The 19,459-nt window shown below is 50.0% G+C and overlaps 1 protein-coding gene across 1 annotated transcript in view; it reads left to right on the top strand.

Moving 5' to 3' along the window:
• LOC307008333 (uncharacterized protein) overlaps positions 1–19,459 on the top strand; it is a 67,059-nt gene that overhangs the window by 24,497 nt on the left and 23,103 nt on the right. Inside the window, exons 8-13 of the mRNA XM_079631075.1 lie at positions 2,210–2,306; positions 2,384–2,490; positions 2,633–2,703; positions 2,932–3,069; positions 3,557–3,652; positions 3,907–4,035. Of these exons, the coding sequence (XP_079487201.1) occupies positions 2,210–2,306; positions 2,384–2,490; positions 2,633–2,703; positions 2,932–3,069; positions 3,557–3,652; positions 3,907–4,035 (638 nt within the window). The remainder of the gene's footprint in view (positions 1–2,209; positions 2,307–2,383; positions 2,491–2,632; positions 2,704–2,931; positions 3,070–3,556; positions 3,653–3,906; positions 4,036–19,459) is intronic.

Here is a 19,459-nt window from a genome sequence, read left to right as displayed (position 1 = left end):
AATTGAGTCTTCCCGGCAGAACTTACGCTAAAGCTTGACAGGAATATTAAGTGTCCCCAACTAAGCAAGCCAGAGGCGACAGTGGCAAGGAACCCAAACTCCATCAGGGGACAGAATGGAGAAAAAAAACCTTGGGAGAAACAAGACTCAGTCGTGGGGCCAGTTTTCCTCTGGCCAACGAACGAACACGGTGTCATTATGATTCAGGCTGCATCAGAAGTCAGAATTCAAATTGGGATAGGTAGCATTCAAATATTCATCTAGTTCCTTTAGCTTGAAGGTCGAATTAATCACACCAGTATAGAGCTGAAGCTGGCCATAGGGTCTGTGTGGAGGACCTGTGTTATACAGTTTGTTGTTATAGGAAGAAGGAGACGGGACATTTAAAATACTTTAATAAATAAATGAAAGTATATATATATAAAAAAACAAAACCCAACATAAAGTCCAGGCCTGGTCCTCTCTCGTCCTTCACAGTCGTTGCTCCTCCTTTTATGCTTCCGTTCCTCCGTGAGAGACACGAGACCAGTGCGTCACGCAGGTGTCGCTCATCAGCAATCACGCCACCGGCCTCGTCCTGCTCACCACAACCTGCGTCCCATACAAGGCTAGGCAGACTATTCCAGAGTTTGGGTTATAAATAGAAAAGGATCTACCGCCTACAGTTGATTTTGATATTCTAGGTATTATCAACTGGCAAGAATTTTGAGATTGCAGTAGACGTGAAGGACTATAATGCGTTAAGAGCTCGCTCAAGTACTGCGGAGCTAAACCATTTAGTGCTTTGTAAATAATCAGCAATATTTTAAAATGTATACAATGTTTAATAGGGAGCCAATGCAGTGTTGACAGAACGGGGCTAATGTGGTCTAATTGATCTGCATTTTTCAATGAGAACATATGACGTAATTTAGATATATTTTTAAGATGAAAAATGCGGTTTTACAGATACTAGACACGTGACTTTCAAATGAAAGATTGGTATCAAAGAGCACACCCAGGTTCCTAACCGACGACGAAGACTTAACAGAGCGGCCATCAAGTGTTAGACAGTACTCTAGGTTATTACGTGAGAAAGTTTTATGTCCAATAATTAGAATCTCAGTTTTTTCAGAATTAAGTAGTAGGAAATTGCTAGTAGTAGTAGGACATTGCTTTATATATCAGCTATGCATTCCGTTAATTTTGTGAATTGGTAGGTTTCGTTAGGTTTTGAAGAAATATACAGCTGAGTATCGTTGGCATAACAGTGAAAGCTAATTCCATGTTTCCTAATGATATCTCCTAATGGTAGCATGTACAGAGTGAACAGCAGCGGTCCTAGTACTGAGCCTTGTGGTACGCCATACTGAACTTGTGATTGATAAGACATCTCTTCATTTACTGCTACAAACTGATAACGGTTTGATAAGTATGATTTAAACCATGCTAGTGCAATTCCACTAATGCCAACATGATGTTCAAGTCTATTTAAAAGGATGTTGTGGTCAATGGTGTCAAATGCAGCACTAAGATCTTGGTCATTCAAGAGCAAATCATTTGTGACTTTAACGAGAGCTGTCTCTGTACTATGATACGGTCTAAATCCTGATTGAAAATCCTCGCAGATATCATTTCTTTCTAAAAAGGAACATAGTTGTGAAGATACTGGCTTTTCTAATATCTTTGACAGAAAAGGCAGATTCAAGATTGACTGTAATTGACTAATTCTGTAGGGTCAAGTTGCGTTTTTTTAACAAGCAGTTTAATCATAGCTAGCTTAAAAGTTTTTAGTACGTATCCATCTCTTTCAGTAGCTTAGTCGGTATAGGGTCTAACATGCACGTTGTCGATTTAGATGATTTAACGAGTTTAGACAATTCTTCCTCTCCTATAGCAATGAATGAATCAAATTGTTCGTCAGGGAGACTACAATGCACTGCCTGATCGGATAGTAGACGGTTTCATAGTTATAATTTTCTCCCTAATATTATCAATCTTGTAAGTAAAGAGGTTCATAAAGTGTGCTGTTCTGTGCTCCTCAAAAAATACCAAAAAGAACACCAAAAAAGACAAATCAACAAAGTACAAAAAACCTGCAGCACTCAGGCAACACTCTCCACTGCAGCAACACACACATTTCTTCTAACTGTATATGTTAAATCTCTATTTCATGCTTCCATTTAAAAGAATATTAATATCAAATCACTTTGGTAAATTGATTTTGAAGGAAACATTGGATTGAGAAATCAGGGGGCCACATGCTATCTGAACTCAGTGCTGCAGATACTTTTCATGACAGAAGATTTCAGAAATACTGAGAAAAGGTACGTTTTTTTAATTGTATTGTAGATCATTAATGCTGCTGAATAAAATTTCCATTTATAACAGCTCTGTTTTACAGGGACAAGCCCATTGATCTTCATATTGCACAATTGTTTACGGATTTAAAGTCTAAAAAGAAAAGCGTTGCCACCACTGAGAGAATCACAGATGTACTTAACGTTAATGGTAGGATTTGTATTTGTCATTCACACATCAAATTTTGAAATAAAAATGTGATCATATTTAATGGTGAATTTAGCGTTGACACTGAAAAAATAATAGTGTCATTCTATTATTTAATTATGTAAAAGTGTGAATATTTCATCAGTTTATGAGCAGCAGGATGCAGCAGAATTCTTTCAGAAGATAATGAACATGGTGAATCCAGAGATGTCTAAGGTGATCAACCCTACAAATTATTAAACATTTTATTGAAAGTGTTTCGGCTAGATTGTGTTTTATATAACTGGGCTGATGTTCAACTGATGTTGAAAAATAATGGACACTGTAAATCTATAGACATGTAGTCTATTGTTATGTATGAAATGGTGAAACACATCTTTTTGTTAAAAAAATCCATTTAAAAACATGCTCTGCAAAAGATAAGCACAGATTAATTGTATTCAGGTATTCAAAGGAGAATTGGAGCACAACACCATGTGTAAAAATCCAGGGAAGGAGCACCCACTTGTGACACGTCATGAATCCTTTTACATTATTCCCATCTGTATGGAAACGTATGGCATGGATTCTACCATAAACATGGTAAGCATTTTCAGTCAAGTCACCTTTATTTATATCACGCTTTTTACAATACAGAGTGTTTCAAAGCAGCTTTCCTGTAATAACAGGAAAAAAATGCAATAAAGTTTGTCTCTGCAGATCTAGAAGAAAATAGCAGCATAGTCCATCTTAACCCTTGGTTCATTTCTTTTGTAAAAAAGTTATTAATTTAGTTCATTTATATATATAGCCGCTCTGGAGAAAACCATGATGTCATCGTCCAGCTCAGTTCAGTTCTCATATAATTGTGTCAATGCAAGAGATCAATAATTTTGTTGAATATTATACAATATATTCAGAGCGGTGACACTCGCATGTCAATCCTAAACTTCTATAAACTTCATTGTCCAACATTACACATTCAACAGTATCAAGAATCAGATGTCCAATTAAAAGTTTATATTCATCCTTTAATATTTGGATTCTAGTAAAAAATAAATTAAAACCGGCACTGTTTATTGTATTTCAGCAAAGCTGTTTTGACTCATATTTTGAACCAATCAAGATATCTGAGGACGACCAAGTGAAATGTCCAACTTGCAAAGAGCTGGTGGACACGGAAATAGTGAGTTTTCACTTGTAAATGGGTTTTAATGTTGTTGTTTTTTCAGCTTAATATATGAAATGTACTTCACACTGACTTGGACATCACATTTATTTCCCCCTACATGTATTGCATTGTAATAAGATCAAATTTAGAATTTAAATAATTACCCTATACATTTTTGTAGAGCAGAACCAAGATGATGCTTTTATAATAGATGATGGCTGATTACTACAATTGTAATAAGCTGTTCTCTCTGTGTTTTTCTTTTTCAGAAGTGTGGTATACATAAACTTCCTCCAGTTCTGGTTGTGCAGCTGGAGAGATTTCAACTGGATTATTCCACCATGAATTACAAGAAAAACAAGTCTACAGTGGAAATTCAGTTCCAGTTATCAGTGAAAGTATGTTGAATTTGTGAATTATAAGAGGGATTAAAGAATGCTATTAAAAATTAAACGAAAACGAGTAGAGTATGTCCAGCCATAAATCATTTATTCAGAATGTCAGCTGTTCAGTTTAAAGGGATGATTCACTCAAAACCTAATGATGAACTGACAACACATGATCTAAAAGTTTACCAGTGATTGCACTCAAACATACACTGTAAAATCTTGCTGTAAAAAATGGCCAAATACTGACAGTAACATCAAGGGCCCTATTGTAACGCTCTGGAACGCAAGTATCAAACGGGAAACGCAAGTAACTCTGTGGGCGGATCCCGGCGCTGTTGCTATTATACCGGCGGCATAAACGACTTGTCACAGTGTCTGGTTTGTGTTTCCCCGGGTATCCACTAGAGGTCCTCGTCCCCCACGGTGTCTGTCACATTATGAACTGCATCCCCCACAATCCTTGTCTGCACTTATCACTGTTCATTGCACTCAGCTGTTCCCCGTCATTGTTCCCAGCTGTTCCCTGTTGATCATTGTTAGTTCTGTGTATATATACCCTGGTTGTTTCTATGTTTGTCACGGAGTCCTTGTTATATGTCCCAATACTTCTGGATGTCTGTTTCTTGCCCGTTCTTGTTTTGTTATCGTTTATGGATTGCTTATATGGTTTTGACCCCTGCCTGGACTGGTTGCGAGTACGGATTTTCCCTAATAAATACTGCGCCTGGACCTTACCTGGTCTGAAGTCGCTTCATTACTCATAGGTGTGGTTTGGGCGTAACGTGAAATAAACCAATCAGAGCGTCCTCTCACATTCCCTTTAAGAGCCGGCGCGCTTGTTCCACGGCGGATTGCTATTATAACGGCGGATCGCTATTATAACGGCGGATTGCTATTATAACGGCGGATCGCTATTATAACGGCGGATCGCTATTATAACGGCGGATTGCTATTATAACGGCGGATCGCTATTATAACGGCGGATTGCTATTATAACGGCGGATTGCTATTATAACGGCGGATTGCTATTATAACGGCGGATCGCTATTATAACGGCGGATCGCTATTATAACAGTGGATTGCTATTATCACGGCGGATCGCTATTATAACGGCGGATTGCTATTATAACGGCGGATTGCTATTATAACGGCGGATTGCTATTATAACGGCGGATTGCTATTGCTATTATAACAGTGGATCGCTATTATAACGGCGGATTGCTATTATAACGGCGGATTGCTATTATAACGGCGGATTGCTATTGCTATTATAACGGTGGATTGCTATTATAACGGCGGATTGCTATTATAATGGCGGATTGCTATTATAACGGCGGATTGCTATTATAACGGCGGATTGCTATTATAACGGCGGATTGCTATTATAACGGCGGATTGCTATTATAACGGCGGATCGCTATTATAACGGCGGATTGCTATTATAACGGTGGATCGCTATTATAACGGTGGATCGCTATTATAACGGCGGATTGCTATTATAACGGCGGATTGCTATTATAATGGCGGATTGCTATTATAACGGCGGATTGCTATTATAACGGCGGATCGCTATTATAACGGCGGATCGCTATTATAACGGCGGATCGCTATTATAACGGCGGATCGCTATTATAACGGCGGATCGCTATTATAACGGCGGATTGCTATTATAACAGTGGATTGCTATTATAACGGCGGATTGCTATTGCTATTATAACGGTGGATTGCTATTATAACGGCGGATTGCTATTATAATGGCGGATTGCTATTATAACGGCGGATTGCTATTATAACAGTGGATTGCTATTATAACGGCGGATTGCTATTATAACGGCGGATCGCTATTATAACGGCGGATCGCTATTATAACGGCGGATTGCTATTATAACGGTGGATTGCTATTATAACGGCGGATTGCTATTATAACGGCGGATTGCTATTATAACGGCGGATCGCTATTATAACGGCGGATTGCTATTATAACGGTGGATTGCTATTATAACGGCGGATTGCTATTATAACAGTGGATTGCTATTATAACGGCGGATCGCTATTATAACGGCGGATTGCTATTATAACGGCGGATCGCTATTATAACGGCGGATTGCTATTATAACGGTGGATTGCTATTATAACGGCGGATTGCTATTATAACAGTGGATTGCTATTATAACGGCGGATTGCTATTATAACGGTGGATTGCTATTATAACGGCGGATTGCTATTATAACAGTGGATTGCTATTATAACGGCGGATTGCTATTATAACGGTGGATTGCTATTATAACGGCGGATCGCTATTATAACGGCGGATTGCTATTATAACGGTGGATTGCTATTATAACGGCGGATTGCTATTATAACGGCGGATCGCTATTATAACGGCGGATTGCTATTATAACGGTGGATTGCTATTATAACGGCGGATTGCTATTATAACAGTGGATTGCTATTATAACGGCGGATTGCTATTATAACGGTGGATTGCTATTATAACGGCGGATTGCTATTATAACAGTGGATTGCTATTATAACGGCGGATTGCTATTATAACGGCGGATTGCTATTATAACAGTGGATTGCTATTATAACGGCGGATTGCTATTATAACGGCGGATTGCTATTATAACAGTGGATTGCTATTATAACGGCGGATTGCTATTATAACGGCGGATTGCTATTATAACAGTGGATTGCTATTATAACGGCGGATCGCTATTATAACAGTGGATTGCTATTATAACGGCGGATTGCTATTATAACGGTGGATTGCTATTATAACGGCGGATTGCTATTATAACGGCGGATTGCTATTATAACGGCGGATTGCTATTATAACGGCGGATTGCTATTATAACGGCGGATTGCTATTATAACAGTGGATTGCTATTATAACGGCGGATTGCTATTATAACGGTGGATTGCTCACTTTAGGGAAGTGGATTTGAAACGGGTACACGGCGCCACTCAATTGACGCGAAGTGGGACGCACTCCGTGGACGCTGCGCAGCGCCCCCTAGATGATTTTTGGGGGGCCCCGTGACGCCCCTTCCCGCAAGGGGCCGTCCCCAAGGTCACCTGAGAGGTGGTCCCAAGACTCTGGACCCCCCAGGGGCCACATGGGAGGGGCCAGAAGTTACCTCCCCAAAACCGCAGTTCGGGCATCGGCCACCAGGTGGCTCACCGACGTCCCACCCGCAACCTATTCGACGGGCGTCGAATAAGTCAGGGGTGGGCGTCCACGGGGAGCCTAGACGTCCCCCTAACAGCCTAAATTGTCCACGGGGAGCCTAAACGTCCCCCTTACAGCCTATTCACCCTTACACGCTCCACGCCATTGGCCGAAGTCGCGGGGTGGGCGGGGCCGTCCACGAAGTGCTTAAACGTCCCCCTAACAGCCTAACATGTCCACGGGGAGCCTAACCGTCCCCCTAACAGCCTAAAGTGTCCACGGACAGCCTAAACGTCCCCCTAACAGCCTAAAATGTCCACGGGGAGCCTAAACGTCCCCCTAACAGCCTAAAGTGTCCACGGACAGCCTAAACGTCCCCCTAACAGCCTAAAATGTCCACGAGGAGCCTAAACGTCCCCCTAACAGCCTAAAGTGTCCACGGACAGCCTAAACGTCCCCCTAACAGCCTAAAATGTCCACGAGGAGCCTAAACGTCCCCCTAACAGCCTAAAGTGTCCACGGACAGCCTAAACGTCCCCCTAACAGCCTAAAATGTCCACGAGGAGCCTAAACGTCCCCCTAACAGCCTAAAATGTCCACGGGGAGCCTAAACGTCCCCCTAACAGCCTAAATGAAGCCAGGGGGTGGGGATCGATCACTGACACGCCCCCTGTCCACGGACAGCCTAAACATCCCCCTAACAGCCTAAAATGTCCAAGGACAGCCTAAACGTCCCCCTAACAGCCTAAAGTGTCCACGGACAGCCTAAACGTCCCCCTAACAGCCTAAAGTGTCCACATAGGTTACAGGTGGGATGCTGTTTTTGACCGGGAATATCTCAGGAACCAAGCCGACTTGGGGCTCCATACTCTGTGGTCATGGGGGGCCCAATGGTACCCCCCAGTGCCCGGAGTATGGAGCTCCAAGTCGGCGTGGTTTTCGAGAAACACCCGGTCAAAATCCCATCTTTGACCGGGAATATCTCAGGAACCAAGCCGACTTGGGGCTCCATACTCTGTGGTCAAGGGGAGCCCAATGGTACCCCCCAGTGCCCGGAGTATGGACCTCCAAGTCGGCGTGGTTTCCGAGATACACCCGGTCAAACCTGGACAGGAAGTGGCCGTATCTCGGAACCGGAAAGGCCCAGGAGCTGGAGATGGTGGGGTCTGAAGGGGACCTAAGGGCCCTCCTCCTGCCCGGAGTTTGGAGCTCCAACTCGGCTTAACTCCCAAGATACACCCGGTTATACATAGGGGACTTTTGGACAAAACGGTCCATATCTCGGAAAGTACGAGTCCCAGCAGGTCGTCCTTCGGGGTGGTGGGGGTCCCCCAGGGGCCCTCTCAGACCTCAGAGTCCTGAGCCTCTGGGGCCCTTCCTTCTGAATGACACCCTTTCCTGTTGGCCCCCGTATCTCGGCCTGTGGGGGCGCTAGAAGCACGGGCCAGGGTCCGTTGGAGAGGGCCCCTCGGGACCTTACTTTGACCCGAGTTTGGTGCATCTAGGCCGCTTGGTCGCGGAGTTATAGCCGTTTATGAGTTCCAGTTGGGGAAGTCCCACCTGCAACTTATTTGACGGAGCCCCTGTAGGCTCCCCGTGGACATTGCATTAAAAGGTCATATTTCATAAATAATGTGTTTTTTTGTGGTCAAACCTACTGTACACCACTCAGGGGACACAGCTCCACACACTGATGTACATTACAGCCATTAATTATGCATAATTTGCATAAAATCATACTGTCCACCAACTGCTCACAGGGGCACCGTCAAATAAGTTACAGGTGGGATGTTTTGGTTGAAGTCCCACCTGTAACTTATTTGACAGGGTCCCTGTAGGCTCCCCGTGGACATTGCATTAAAAGGTCATATTTCATAAATAATGTGTTTTTTTGTGGTCAAACCTACTGTACACCACTCAGGGGACACACCACAACACACTGATGTACATTACAGATATTAATTATGCATAATTTGCATAAAATCATACTGTCCACCAACTGCTCACAGGGGCACCGTCAAATAAGTTACAGGTGGGATGCTGTTTTTGACTTAGAAATTTTCAGCGGGTGGATCCTCAGGAACCTTGGGTTGGAGAAAGTGGATCCTCGGGAACCTTGGGTCTGATTCTCTGAAAATTGTAATTTATGAGGTGAAACCTACTGTACACCACTCAGGGGACACGAATCAACACACTGATGTACATTACAGCCATTAAATATGTTTTATTAGCAAAAATCTGGACTGTCCACAGAGAGCCTATTTTGACCCGGTCAAATAAGTTATAGGTGGGATGCTGTTTTCGACTTAGATTTTTGGAGTGTGTTGGCTCCAGAGCTCCGACAAGGGACCCCCACCTAGGTACACCTTTTGCCCGACTTGGAGAACCAGAGCTCCGGGCTGGGACCCCCACCTTGGTCCACCCTCTGCCCGACTTGGAGAACCAGAGCTCCGGGCTGGGGCCCCCACATAGGTCCACCCTCTGCCCGACTTGGAGAACCAGAGCTCCGGGCTGGGACCCCCACCTTGGTCCACCCTCTGCCCGACTTGGAGAACCAGAGCTCCGGGCTGGGACCCCCACCTTGGTCCACCCTCTGCCCGACTTGGAGAACCAGAGCTCCGGGCTGGGACTCCCACATAGGTCCACCCTCTGCCCGACTTGGAGAACCAGAGCTCCGGGCTGGGACCCCCACCTTGGTCCACCCTCTGCCCGACTTGGAGAACCAGAGCTACGGGCTGGGACCCCCACCTTGGTCCACCCTCTGCCCGACTTGGAGAACCAGAGCTCCGGGCTGGGACCCCCACCTTGGTCCACCCTCTGCCCGACTCGGAGATCCAGAGCTCCGGGCTGGGACCCCCACCTTGGTCCACCCTCTGCCCGACTCGGAGATCCAGAGCTCCTGCACAACTTGGGCCTCCACCATCACCTGTGCACCGGCCGAACCCGGGGGTCCCAAACTTAAGCCCGGGCATTATTGTCCCAGCCACCCCGCGCCACCAGAGAACCGGGCCACTGGTAACCCAAAATTAACTTAGGTTTTGGCGGCCGGCCTGGTTCCCTGGTTCCGTACGGCCGGGGTTCTTCGGCCTCAGGCTGACTCAGGGATCCAGGGCTCTGGGCAGGGACCCCCACCGTGGTCCACCCTCTGCCCGACACAGAGAACCAGAGCTACCCCACTGCACCCTCACCTGCGCACCGGCCGAACCCGGGGGTCCCACACTTAAGCCCGGGCATTACTGTCCCAGCCACCCCGCGCCACCAGAGAACCAAGCCACTGGTAACCAAAAATTTACTTAGGTTTTGGCGGCCAGCCCGGTTCTATGGCTCCGCACGGCCGGGGTTCTTTGGCCCCAGGCCGACTCACAGATCCAGGGCTCTGGGTAGGGACCCCCACCTTGGGCCACCCTCTGCCCGACTTGGAGAACCAGAGCTCCGGGCTGGGACCCCCAACTTGGGCCACCCTCTGCCCGACTTGGAGAACCAGAGCTCCGGGCTGGGAGCCCCACCTTGGTCCACCCTGTGACCGACTTGGAGAACCAGAGCTCCGGGCTGGGACCCCCACCTTGGTCCACCCTCTGACCGACTTGGAGAACCAGCGCTCCAGGCTGGGACCCCCACCTTGGTCCACCCTCTGACCGACTTGGAGAACCAGCGCTCCGTGCTGGGACCCCCACCTACATCACCCTCTGCCCGACTCAGAGTGCCCACTGGCTGGGCTTGGATTGCTCCTGGATGCCCTCTCCCTCCAGGACTTCCAGGGCTCCATGGCATGGCCCGATTTAGATTGTATCCCCAGCCATATTGACTCTGAGTGGGTGTCACAATGGTCTGTGGGAGGGTGTCGTGTCCCTCAACCACACTCACCTTCTCCCATACAACCCCGAAGGCCCGTTTTAGGACCGTCTTAGCTCCAGGTGGAGCTCCAGGGGTGGCGGTTAAATCTGCCTTTGACCCAGGAAAGCCCACCCTTCCCGGGGCAGGCCGAGGAGTCACGAGTGTATGGAGCCCCTCGGGTAACGCACATTGGACTTGGGTTTTGGAGCTACTTTGCCCGACTCAGAGAACCAGAGCTCCTGACAGGGACCCCCACCGTGGTCCACCCTCTGCCCGACTCAGAGAACCAGAGCTACCCCACTGCACCCTCACCTGCGCACCGGCCGAACCCGGGGGTCCCACACTTAAGCCCGGCCATTACTGTCCCAGCCACCCCGCGCCACCAGAGAACCAGGCCACTGGTAACCCAAAATTAACTTAGGTTTTGGCGGTTGGCCCGGTTTGCTGGTTTGCTGGTTCCCTGCGGCCGGGGTTCTTCAGCCTCAGGCCGACTCACAGATCCAGGGCTATGGGCAGGGACCCCCACCTATGTCCACCGTCTGCCCAGACTTGGAGAACCAGAGCTCCGGGCAGGGACCCCCACCTTGGTCCACCCTCTGACTGACTTGGAGAACCAGAGCTCCGGGCTGGGACCCCCACCTTGGTCCACCCTCTGCCCGACTTGGAGAACCAGAGCTCCGGGCTGGGACCCCCACCTTGGTCCACCCTCTGCCCGACTTGGAGAACCAGAGCTCCGGGCTGGGAGCCCCACCTTGGTCCACCCTCTGCCCGACTTGGAGAACCAGAGCTCCGGGCTGGGACCCCCACCTTGGTCCACCCTCTGCCCGACTTGGAGAACCAGAGCTCCGGGCTGGGACCCCCACCTTGGTCCACCCTCTGCCCGACTTAGAGAACCAGAGCTCCGGGCTGGGACCCCCACCTTGGTCCACCCTCTGCCCGACTTGGAGAACCAGAGCTCCGGGCTGGGACCCCCACCTTGGTCCACCCTCTGCCCGACTTGGAAAACCAGAGCTCCGGGCTGGGACCCCCACCTTGGTCCACCCTCTGCCCGACTCAGAGTGCCCACTGGCTGGGCTTGGATTGCTCCTGGAGGCCGTCTCCCTCAAGGACTTCCAGAGCTCCACGGCATGGCCCAATTTAGATTTTATCCCCAGCCAGATTGACTCTGAGTGGGTACCACAATGGTCTGTGGGAGGGTGCCGTGTCCCTCAACCACACTCACCTTCTCCAATACAAACCCGAAGGCCCGTTTTAGGACCGTCTTAGCTCCAGGTGGAGCTCCAGGGGTGGCGGTTAAATCTGCCTTTGACCCAGGAAAGGCCACCCTTCCTGGGCAGGCTGAGGAGTCTCTAGTGTATGGAGCCCCACGAGTACCGCACAACTGGACTTAGGTTTTGGAAGGATTTATCCCCAGCCAGAGTGCCCCCAGGCTGGGCTTGGTTTGCTCCTGGAGGCCCTCACCCTCCAGGATTTATCCCCAGCCAGAGTGCTCCCAGGCTGGGCTTGGTTTGCTCCTGGAGGCCCTCTCCCTCCAGGACTTCCAGAGCTCCATGGCATGGCCCAATTGAAATTTTATCCCCAGGCAGATTGACTCTGAGTGGGTACCACAATGGTCTGTGGGAGGGTGCCGTGTCCCTCAACCACACTCACCTTCTCCAATACAAACCCGAAGGCCCGTTTTAGGACCGTCTTAGCTCCAGGTGGAGCTCCAGGGGTGGCGGTTAAATCTGCCTTTGACCCAGGAAAGGCCACCCTTCCCGGGGCAGGCTGAGGAGTCTCTAGTGTATGGAGCCCCACGAGTACCGCACAACTGGACTTAGGTTTTGGAAGGATTTATCCCCAGCCAGAGTGCCCCCAGGCTGGGCTTGGTTTGCTCCTGGAGGCCCTCACCCTCCAGGATTTATCCCCAGCCAGAGTGCTCCCATGCTGGGCTTGGTTTGCTCCTGGAGGCCCTCTCCCTCCAGGACTTCCAGAGCTCCATGGCATGGCCCAATTGAAATTTTATCCCCAGGCAGATTGACTCTGAGTGGGTATCACAATGGTCTGTGGGAGGGTGCCGTGTCCCTCAACCACACTCACCTTCTCCAATACAAACCCGAAGGCCCGTTTTAGGACCGTCTTAGCTCCAGGTGGAGCTCCAGGGGTGGCGGTTAAATCTGCCTTTGACCCAGGAAAGGCCACCCTTCCCGGGGCAGGCCGAGGAGTCACGAGTGTATGGAGCCCCACGGGTACTGCACAACTGGACTTAGGTTTTGGAAGGATTTATCCCCAGCCAGACTGCCCCCAGGCTGGGCTTGGTTTGCTCCTGGAGGCCCTCTCCCTCCAGGACTTCCAGAGCTCCATGGCATGGCCCAATTGAAATTTTATCCCCAGGCAGATTGACTCTGAGTGGGTATCACAATGGTCTGTGGGAGGGTGCCGTGTCCCTCAACCACACTCACCTTCTCCAATACAAACCCGAAGGCCCGTTTTAGGACCGTCTTAGCTCCAGGTGGAGCTCCAGGGGTGGCGGTTAAATCTGCCTTTGACCCAGGAAAGTCCACCCTTCCCGGGGCAGGCCGAGGAGTCACGAGTGTATGGAGCCCCACGGGTACTGCACAACTGGACTTTGGTTTTGGAAGGATTTATCCCCAGCCAGAGTGCCCCCAGGCTGGGCTTGGTTTGCTCCTGGAGGCCCTCACCCTCCAGGATTTATCCCCAGCCAGAGTGCCCCCAGGCTGGGCTTGATTTGCTCCTAGAGGCCCTCTCCCTCCAGGATTTATCCCAAGCCAGAGTGCCCCCAGGCTGGGCTTGGTTTGCTCCTGGAGGCCCTCTCCCTCCAGGATTTATCCCCAGCCAGAGAGGCCCCAGGCTGGGCTTGGTTTGCTCCTGGAGGCCCTCTCCCTCCAGGATTTATCCCCAGCCAGAGTGCACCCAGGCTGGGCTTGGTTTGCTCCTGGAGGCCCTCTCCCTCCAGGATTTATCCCCAGCCAGAGTGCCCCCAGGCTGGGCTTGGTTTGCTACTGGAGGCCCTCTCCCTCCAGGATTTATCCCCAGCCAGAGTGACTCTGAGTGGGACTCGAAATGGTCTGTGTCAGGGTGCCCCCTCCACCATAGTACCTCTCTATATAACCCCGGAGGGCCGTTTTAGGACCGTCTTAGCTCCAGGTGGACTTCCAGGGTGGCAGTCAAATCTGTCTTTAACCCACAAAGGGCCACCTTCCACGGGGCTGGCCGAGGAGTCCCGAATGCCTGGATCCCCAAGTGTACCGCAATGTTTTGGACTTAGGGTTTTGGAGTGAACTTAGACCCAGAGTCAAGCCACAGGCCCAGGGGACAACTGCGGGGCCGGGAAATCCGAGCCGGGTTTAAAGTAGGACGGCCCGCCCGCGGGCTTACCCATCTACGAGAACATGCAGTTAGAAGGACGGTAACCCAATGAAAACTGATTTAAACGCCAATAACTCGGCGAGATCACGTCCAATCAACGCCAAATTTTTATCGAGTTTAGAACGGGACAATACCTTTCCAACGAGCCCACCCACGACCTCGGAGCCCCCCGGGGGCCCGAGATACAGCCAAACGAATGTGAAAAACGCAAATATCTCGGCGGAAACTCAACGGATCCGGCGAGCACCGAGCTCTTTGGAACCGTCTAGTTGAACTGAAAATAAAGATACCAGTTTCATGATTTTTGGTGCTGTTTTCGCGGAGATATTAGCCGAAAACAACCGGGCGCGCGTCAAAATGGCGGCCGCCGGTGACGTCACGAGCTCAGAAGAAAATCGCTTATATCTCGGGAATGCGAAAACTCAGAGAGCTCAAAATCGGGTGAGGAGGTCCCGCGGGGACCCTTGCCCGAACGCGAGAGTGGCGGGCCTCGAGGACGCCCCCTACAGGACCGCCGCTCGCTGGGAACCGGGACTTTGAACGGCCGTAACTCGGGGGCCCCGGCGAGTTGGACCTCCTGGCTGGGCTCTTTCGAAAGGGCTCGTGCAGCACACAAATCGATTAGAGTTTGGAGAATATAGAGCGAGGGGCTCTCGAGTTATGAGCCGAAAAAGGTGCGCCTTTGACCGGGCGTAACTCCCTGGCCCGACCGCCCACGGGGACGGGGGTGGGCTCATTGGATAGGCCCTCTCGAGACCTACAATCGACCAGAGTTTCAAATTTTTTGGAAGGGTGGTCTTCGAGATTTTTTGCATAAAATGTAACTGTCCCTGTCAAATAGGTTACAGGTGGGATGCTGTTTTTGACCGGGCATTACTCAGGAACCAAGCCGACTTTGGGCTCCATAATCTGGGGTCATGGGGGGGCCCATGGGTGCCTACCCAACCCCGGAGTATGGACCTCCAAGTCGGCTTGGTTTCCAAGATACACCTGGTCAAAGTCCCATCTTTGACCGGGCATTACTCAGGAACCAAGCCGACTTTGGGCTCCATACTCCTGGGTCATGGGGGGCCCATGGGTGCCTACCCAACCCCGGAGTATGGACCTCCAAGTCGGCTTGGTTTTCGAGATACACCCGGTCAAAGCTGGACCGGAAGTGGCCGTATCTCGGAAACGGAAAGGCCCAGGAGCTGGGGACGGTGGGGTCTGAAGGGGCCCTAAAGGCCCTCCTTATGCCCGGAGTTTGGAGCTCCAACTCGGCTTAACTCCCAAGATACACCCGGTTATACATAGGGGACTTTTGGACAAAAAGGTCGATATCTCGGAAAGTACGAGTCCCAGAGGGTCGTCCTTCGGGGTGATGAGGGTCCCCCAGGGGCCCTCTCAGACCCCAGAGTCCTGAGCATCTGGGGCCCTTCCTTCTGAATTACACACTTTCCTGTTGGCCCCCGTATCTCGGCCTGTGGGGGCGCTAGAAGCACGGGCCAGGGCCCGTTGGAGAGGGCCCCTCAGGACCTTACTTTGACCCGAGTTTGGTGTCGCTAGGTGGCCGGGCCCCCGAGTTATAGCCGTTCAAAGTTTGGAGCCCATCTGTAACTTATTTGACGGAGCCCCTGTAGGCTCCCGGTGGACATTGCATTAAAAGGTCATATTTCATAAATAAAGTGCATATTTGTGGTCAAACCTACTGTACACCACTCAGGGGACACAGCTCCACACACTGATGTACATTACAGCCATTAATTATGCATAATTTGCATAAAATCATACTGTCCACCAACTGCTCACAGGGGCACCGTCAAATAAGTTGCAGGTGGGATGCTGTTTTTGACTTAGAAATTTTCAGCGGGTGGATTCTCAGGAACCTTGGGTTGGAGAAAGTGGATCCTCAGGAACCTTGGGTCTGATTATCTGAAAATGTTAATTTATAGGTGAAACCTACTGTACACCACTCAGGGGACACAGCTCCACACACTGATGTACATTACAGCCATTAGTTATGCATAATTTGCATAAAATCATACTGTCCACCAACTGCTCACAGGGGCACCGTCAAATAAGTTACAGGTGGGATGCTGTTTTTGACCGGGCATTACTCAGGAACCAAGCCGACTTTGGGCTCCATACTCTGGGGTCATAGGGGGCCCATGGGTGCCTACCCAACCCCGGAGTATGGACCTCCAAGTCGGCTTGGTTTTCGAGATACACCCGGTCAAAGTCCCATCTTTGACCAGGCATTACTCAGGAACCAAGCCGACTTTGGGCTCCATACTCTGGGGTCATAGGGGGCCCATGGGTGCCTACCCAACCCCGTAGTATGGACCTCCAAGTCGGCTTGGTTTCCGAGATACACCCGGTCAAAGTCCCATCTTTGACCAGGCATTACTCAGGAACCAAGCCGACTTTGGGCTCCATACTCTGGGGTCATGGGGGGCCCATGGGTGCCTACCCAACCCCGGAGTATGGACCTCCAAGTCGGCTTGGTTTCCGAGATACACCCGGTCAAAGCTGGACAGGAAGTGGCCGTATCTCGGAAACGGAAAGGCCCAGGAGCTGGAGACGGTGGGGTCTGAAGGGGCCCTAAGGGCCCTCCTAATGCCCGGAGTTTGGAGCTCCAAATCGGCTTAACTCCCAAGATACACCCGGTTATACATAGGGGACTTTTGGACAAAACGGTCGATATCTCGGAAAGGACGAGTCCCAGCGGGTCGTCCTTCGGGGTGGTGAGGGTCCCCCAGGGGCCCTCTCAGACCCCAGAGTCCCGAGCCTCTGGGACCCTTCCTTCTGAATTACACACTTTCCTGTTAGCCCCCGTATCTCGGCCTGTGGGGGCGCTAGAAGCACGGGCCAGGGCCCGTTGGAGAGGGCCCCTCGGGACCTTACTTTGACCCGAGTTTGGTGTCGCTAGGTGGCCGGGCCCCCGAGTTATAGCCGTTCAAAGTTTGGAGCCCACATGTAACTTATTTGACGGATCCCCTGTAGGCTCCCGGTGGACATTGCATTAAAATGGTCATATTTCACAAATAATGTGGTTATTTTTGGTCAAACCTACTGTACACCACTCAGGGGACACAGCTCCACACACTGATGTACATTACAGCCATTAATTATGCATAATTTGCATAAAATCATACTGTCCACCAACTGCTCACAGGGGCACCGTCAAATAAGTTGCAGGTGGGATGCTGTTTTTGACTTAGAAATTTTCAGCGGGTGGATTCTCAGGAACCTTGGGTTGGAGAAAGTGGATCCTCAGGAACCTTGGGTCTGATTATCTGAAAATGTTAATTTATAGGTGAAACCTACTGTACACCACTCAGGGGACACAGCTCCACACACTGATGTACATTACAGCCATTAGTTATGCATAATTTGCATAAAATCATACTGTCCACCAACTGCTCACAGGGGCACCGTCAAATAAGTTACAGGTGGGATGCTGTTTTTGACTTAGAAATTTTCAGCGGGTGGATCCTCAGGAACCTTGGGTTGGAGAAAGTGGATCCTCAGGAACCTTGGGTCTGATTATCTGAAAATTGTAATTTATGGGTGAAATCTACTGTACACCACTCAGGGGACACAGCTCCACACACTGATGTACATTAAAGCCATTAATTATGCATAATTTGCATAAAATCATACTGTCCACCAACTGCTCACAGGGGCACCGTCAAATAAGTTACAGGTGGGATGCTGTTTTTGACCGGGCATTACTCAGGAACCAAGCCGACTTTGGGCTCCATACTCTGGGGTCATAGGGGGCCCATGGGTGCCTACCCAACCCCGGAGTATGGACCTCCAAGTCGGCTTGGTTTTCGAGATACACCCGGTCAAAGTCCCATCTTTGACCAGGCATTACTCAGGAACCAAGCCGACTTTGGGCTCCATACTCTGGGGTCATAGGGGGCCCATGGGTGCCTACCCAACCCCGTAGTATGGACCTCCAAGTCGGCTTGGTTTCCGAGATACACCCGGTCAAAGTCCCATCTTTGACCAGGCATTACTCAGGAACCAAGCCGACTTTGGGCTCCATACTCTGGGGTCATGGGGGGCCCATGGGTGCCTACCCAACCCCGGAGTATGGACCTCCAAGTCGGCTTGGTTTCCGAGATACACCCGGTCAAAGCTGGACAGGAAGTGGCCGTATCTCGGAAACGGAAAGGCCCAGGAGCTGGAGACGGTGGGGTCTGAAGGGGCCCTAAGGGCCCTCCTAATGCCCGGAGTTTGGAGCTCCAAATCGGCTTAACTCCCAAGATACACCCGGTTATACATAGGGGACTTTTGGACAAAACGGTCGATATCTCGGAAAGGACGAGTCCCAGCGGGTCGTCCTTCGGGGTGGTGAGGGTCCCCCAGGGGCCCTCTCAGACCCCAGAGTCCCGAGCCTCTGGGACCCTTCCTTCTGAATTGCACCCTTTCCTGTTGGCCCCCGTATCTCGGCCTTAGGGGGCGCTAGAAGCACGGGCCATGGCCCGTTTGAGAGGGCCCCTCGGGACCTTACTTTGACCCGAGTTTGGTGTCGCTAGGCCGCCGGGCCCCCGAGTTATGGCCGTTCAAAGTTTGGAGCCCACCTGTAACTTATTTGACAGGGTCCCTGTAGGCTCCCCGTGGACATTGCATTAAAATGGTCATATTTCACAAATAATGTGGTTATTTTTGGTCAAACCTACTGTACACCACTCAGGGGACACAGCTCCACACACTGATGTACATTACAGCCATTAATTATGCATAATTTGCATAAAATCATACTGTCCACCAACTGCTCACAGGGGCACTGTCAAATAAGTTACAGGTGGGATGCTGTTTTTGACTTAGAAATTTTCAGCGGGTGGATTCTCAGGAACCTTGGGTTGGAGAAAGTGGATCCTCAGGAACCTTGGGTCTGATTATCTGAAAATGTTAATTTATAGGTGAAACCTCTTGTACACCACTCAGGGGACACAGCTCCACACACTGATGTACATCACAGCCATTAATTATGCATAATTTGCATAAAATCATACTGTCCACCAACTGCTCACAGGGGCACTGTCAAATAAGTTGCAGGTGGGATGC

Source organism: Phoxinus phoxinus (assembly GCF_949152265.1).
Source record: "Phoxinus phoxinus genome assembly, chromosome: 12".
Classification (NCBI taxonomy): domain Eukaryota; kingdom Metazoa; phylum Chordata; class Actinopteri; order Cypriniformes; family Leuciscidae; genus Phoxinus; species Phoxinus phoxinus.
Note: the sequence above shows the minus strand (reverse complement) of the source record. Positions and strands in the feature narration are given on the sequence as shown.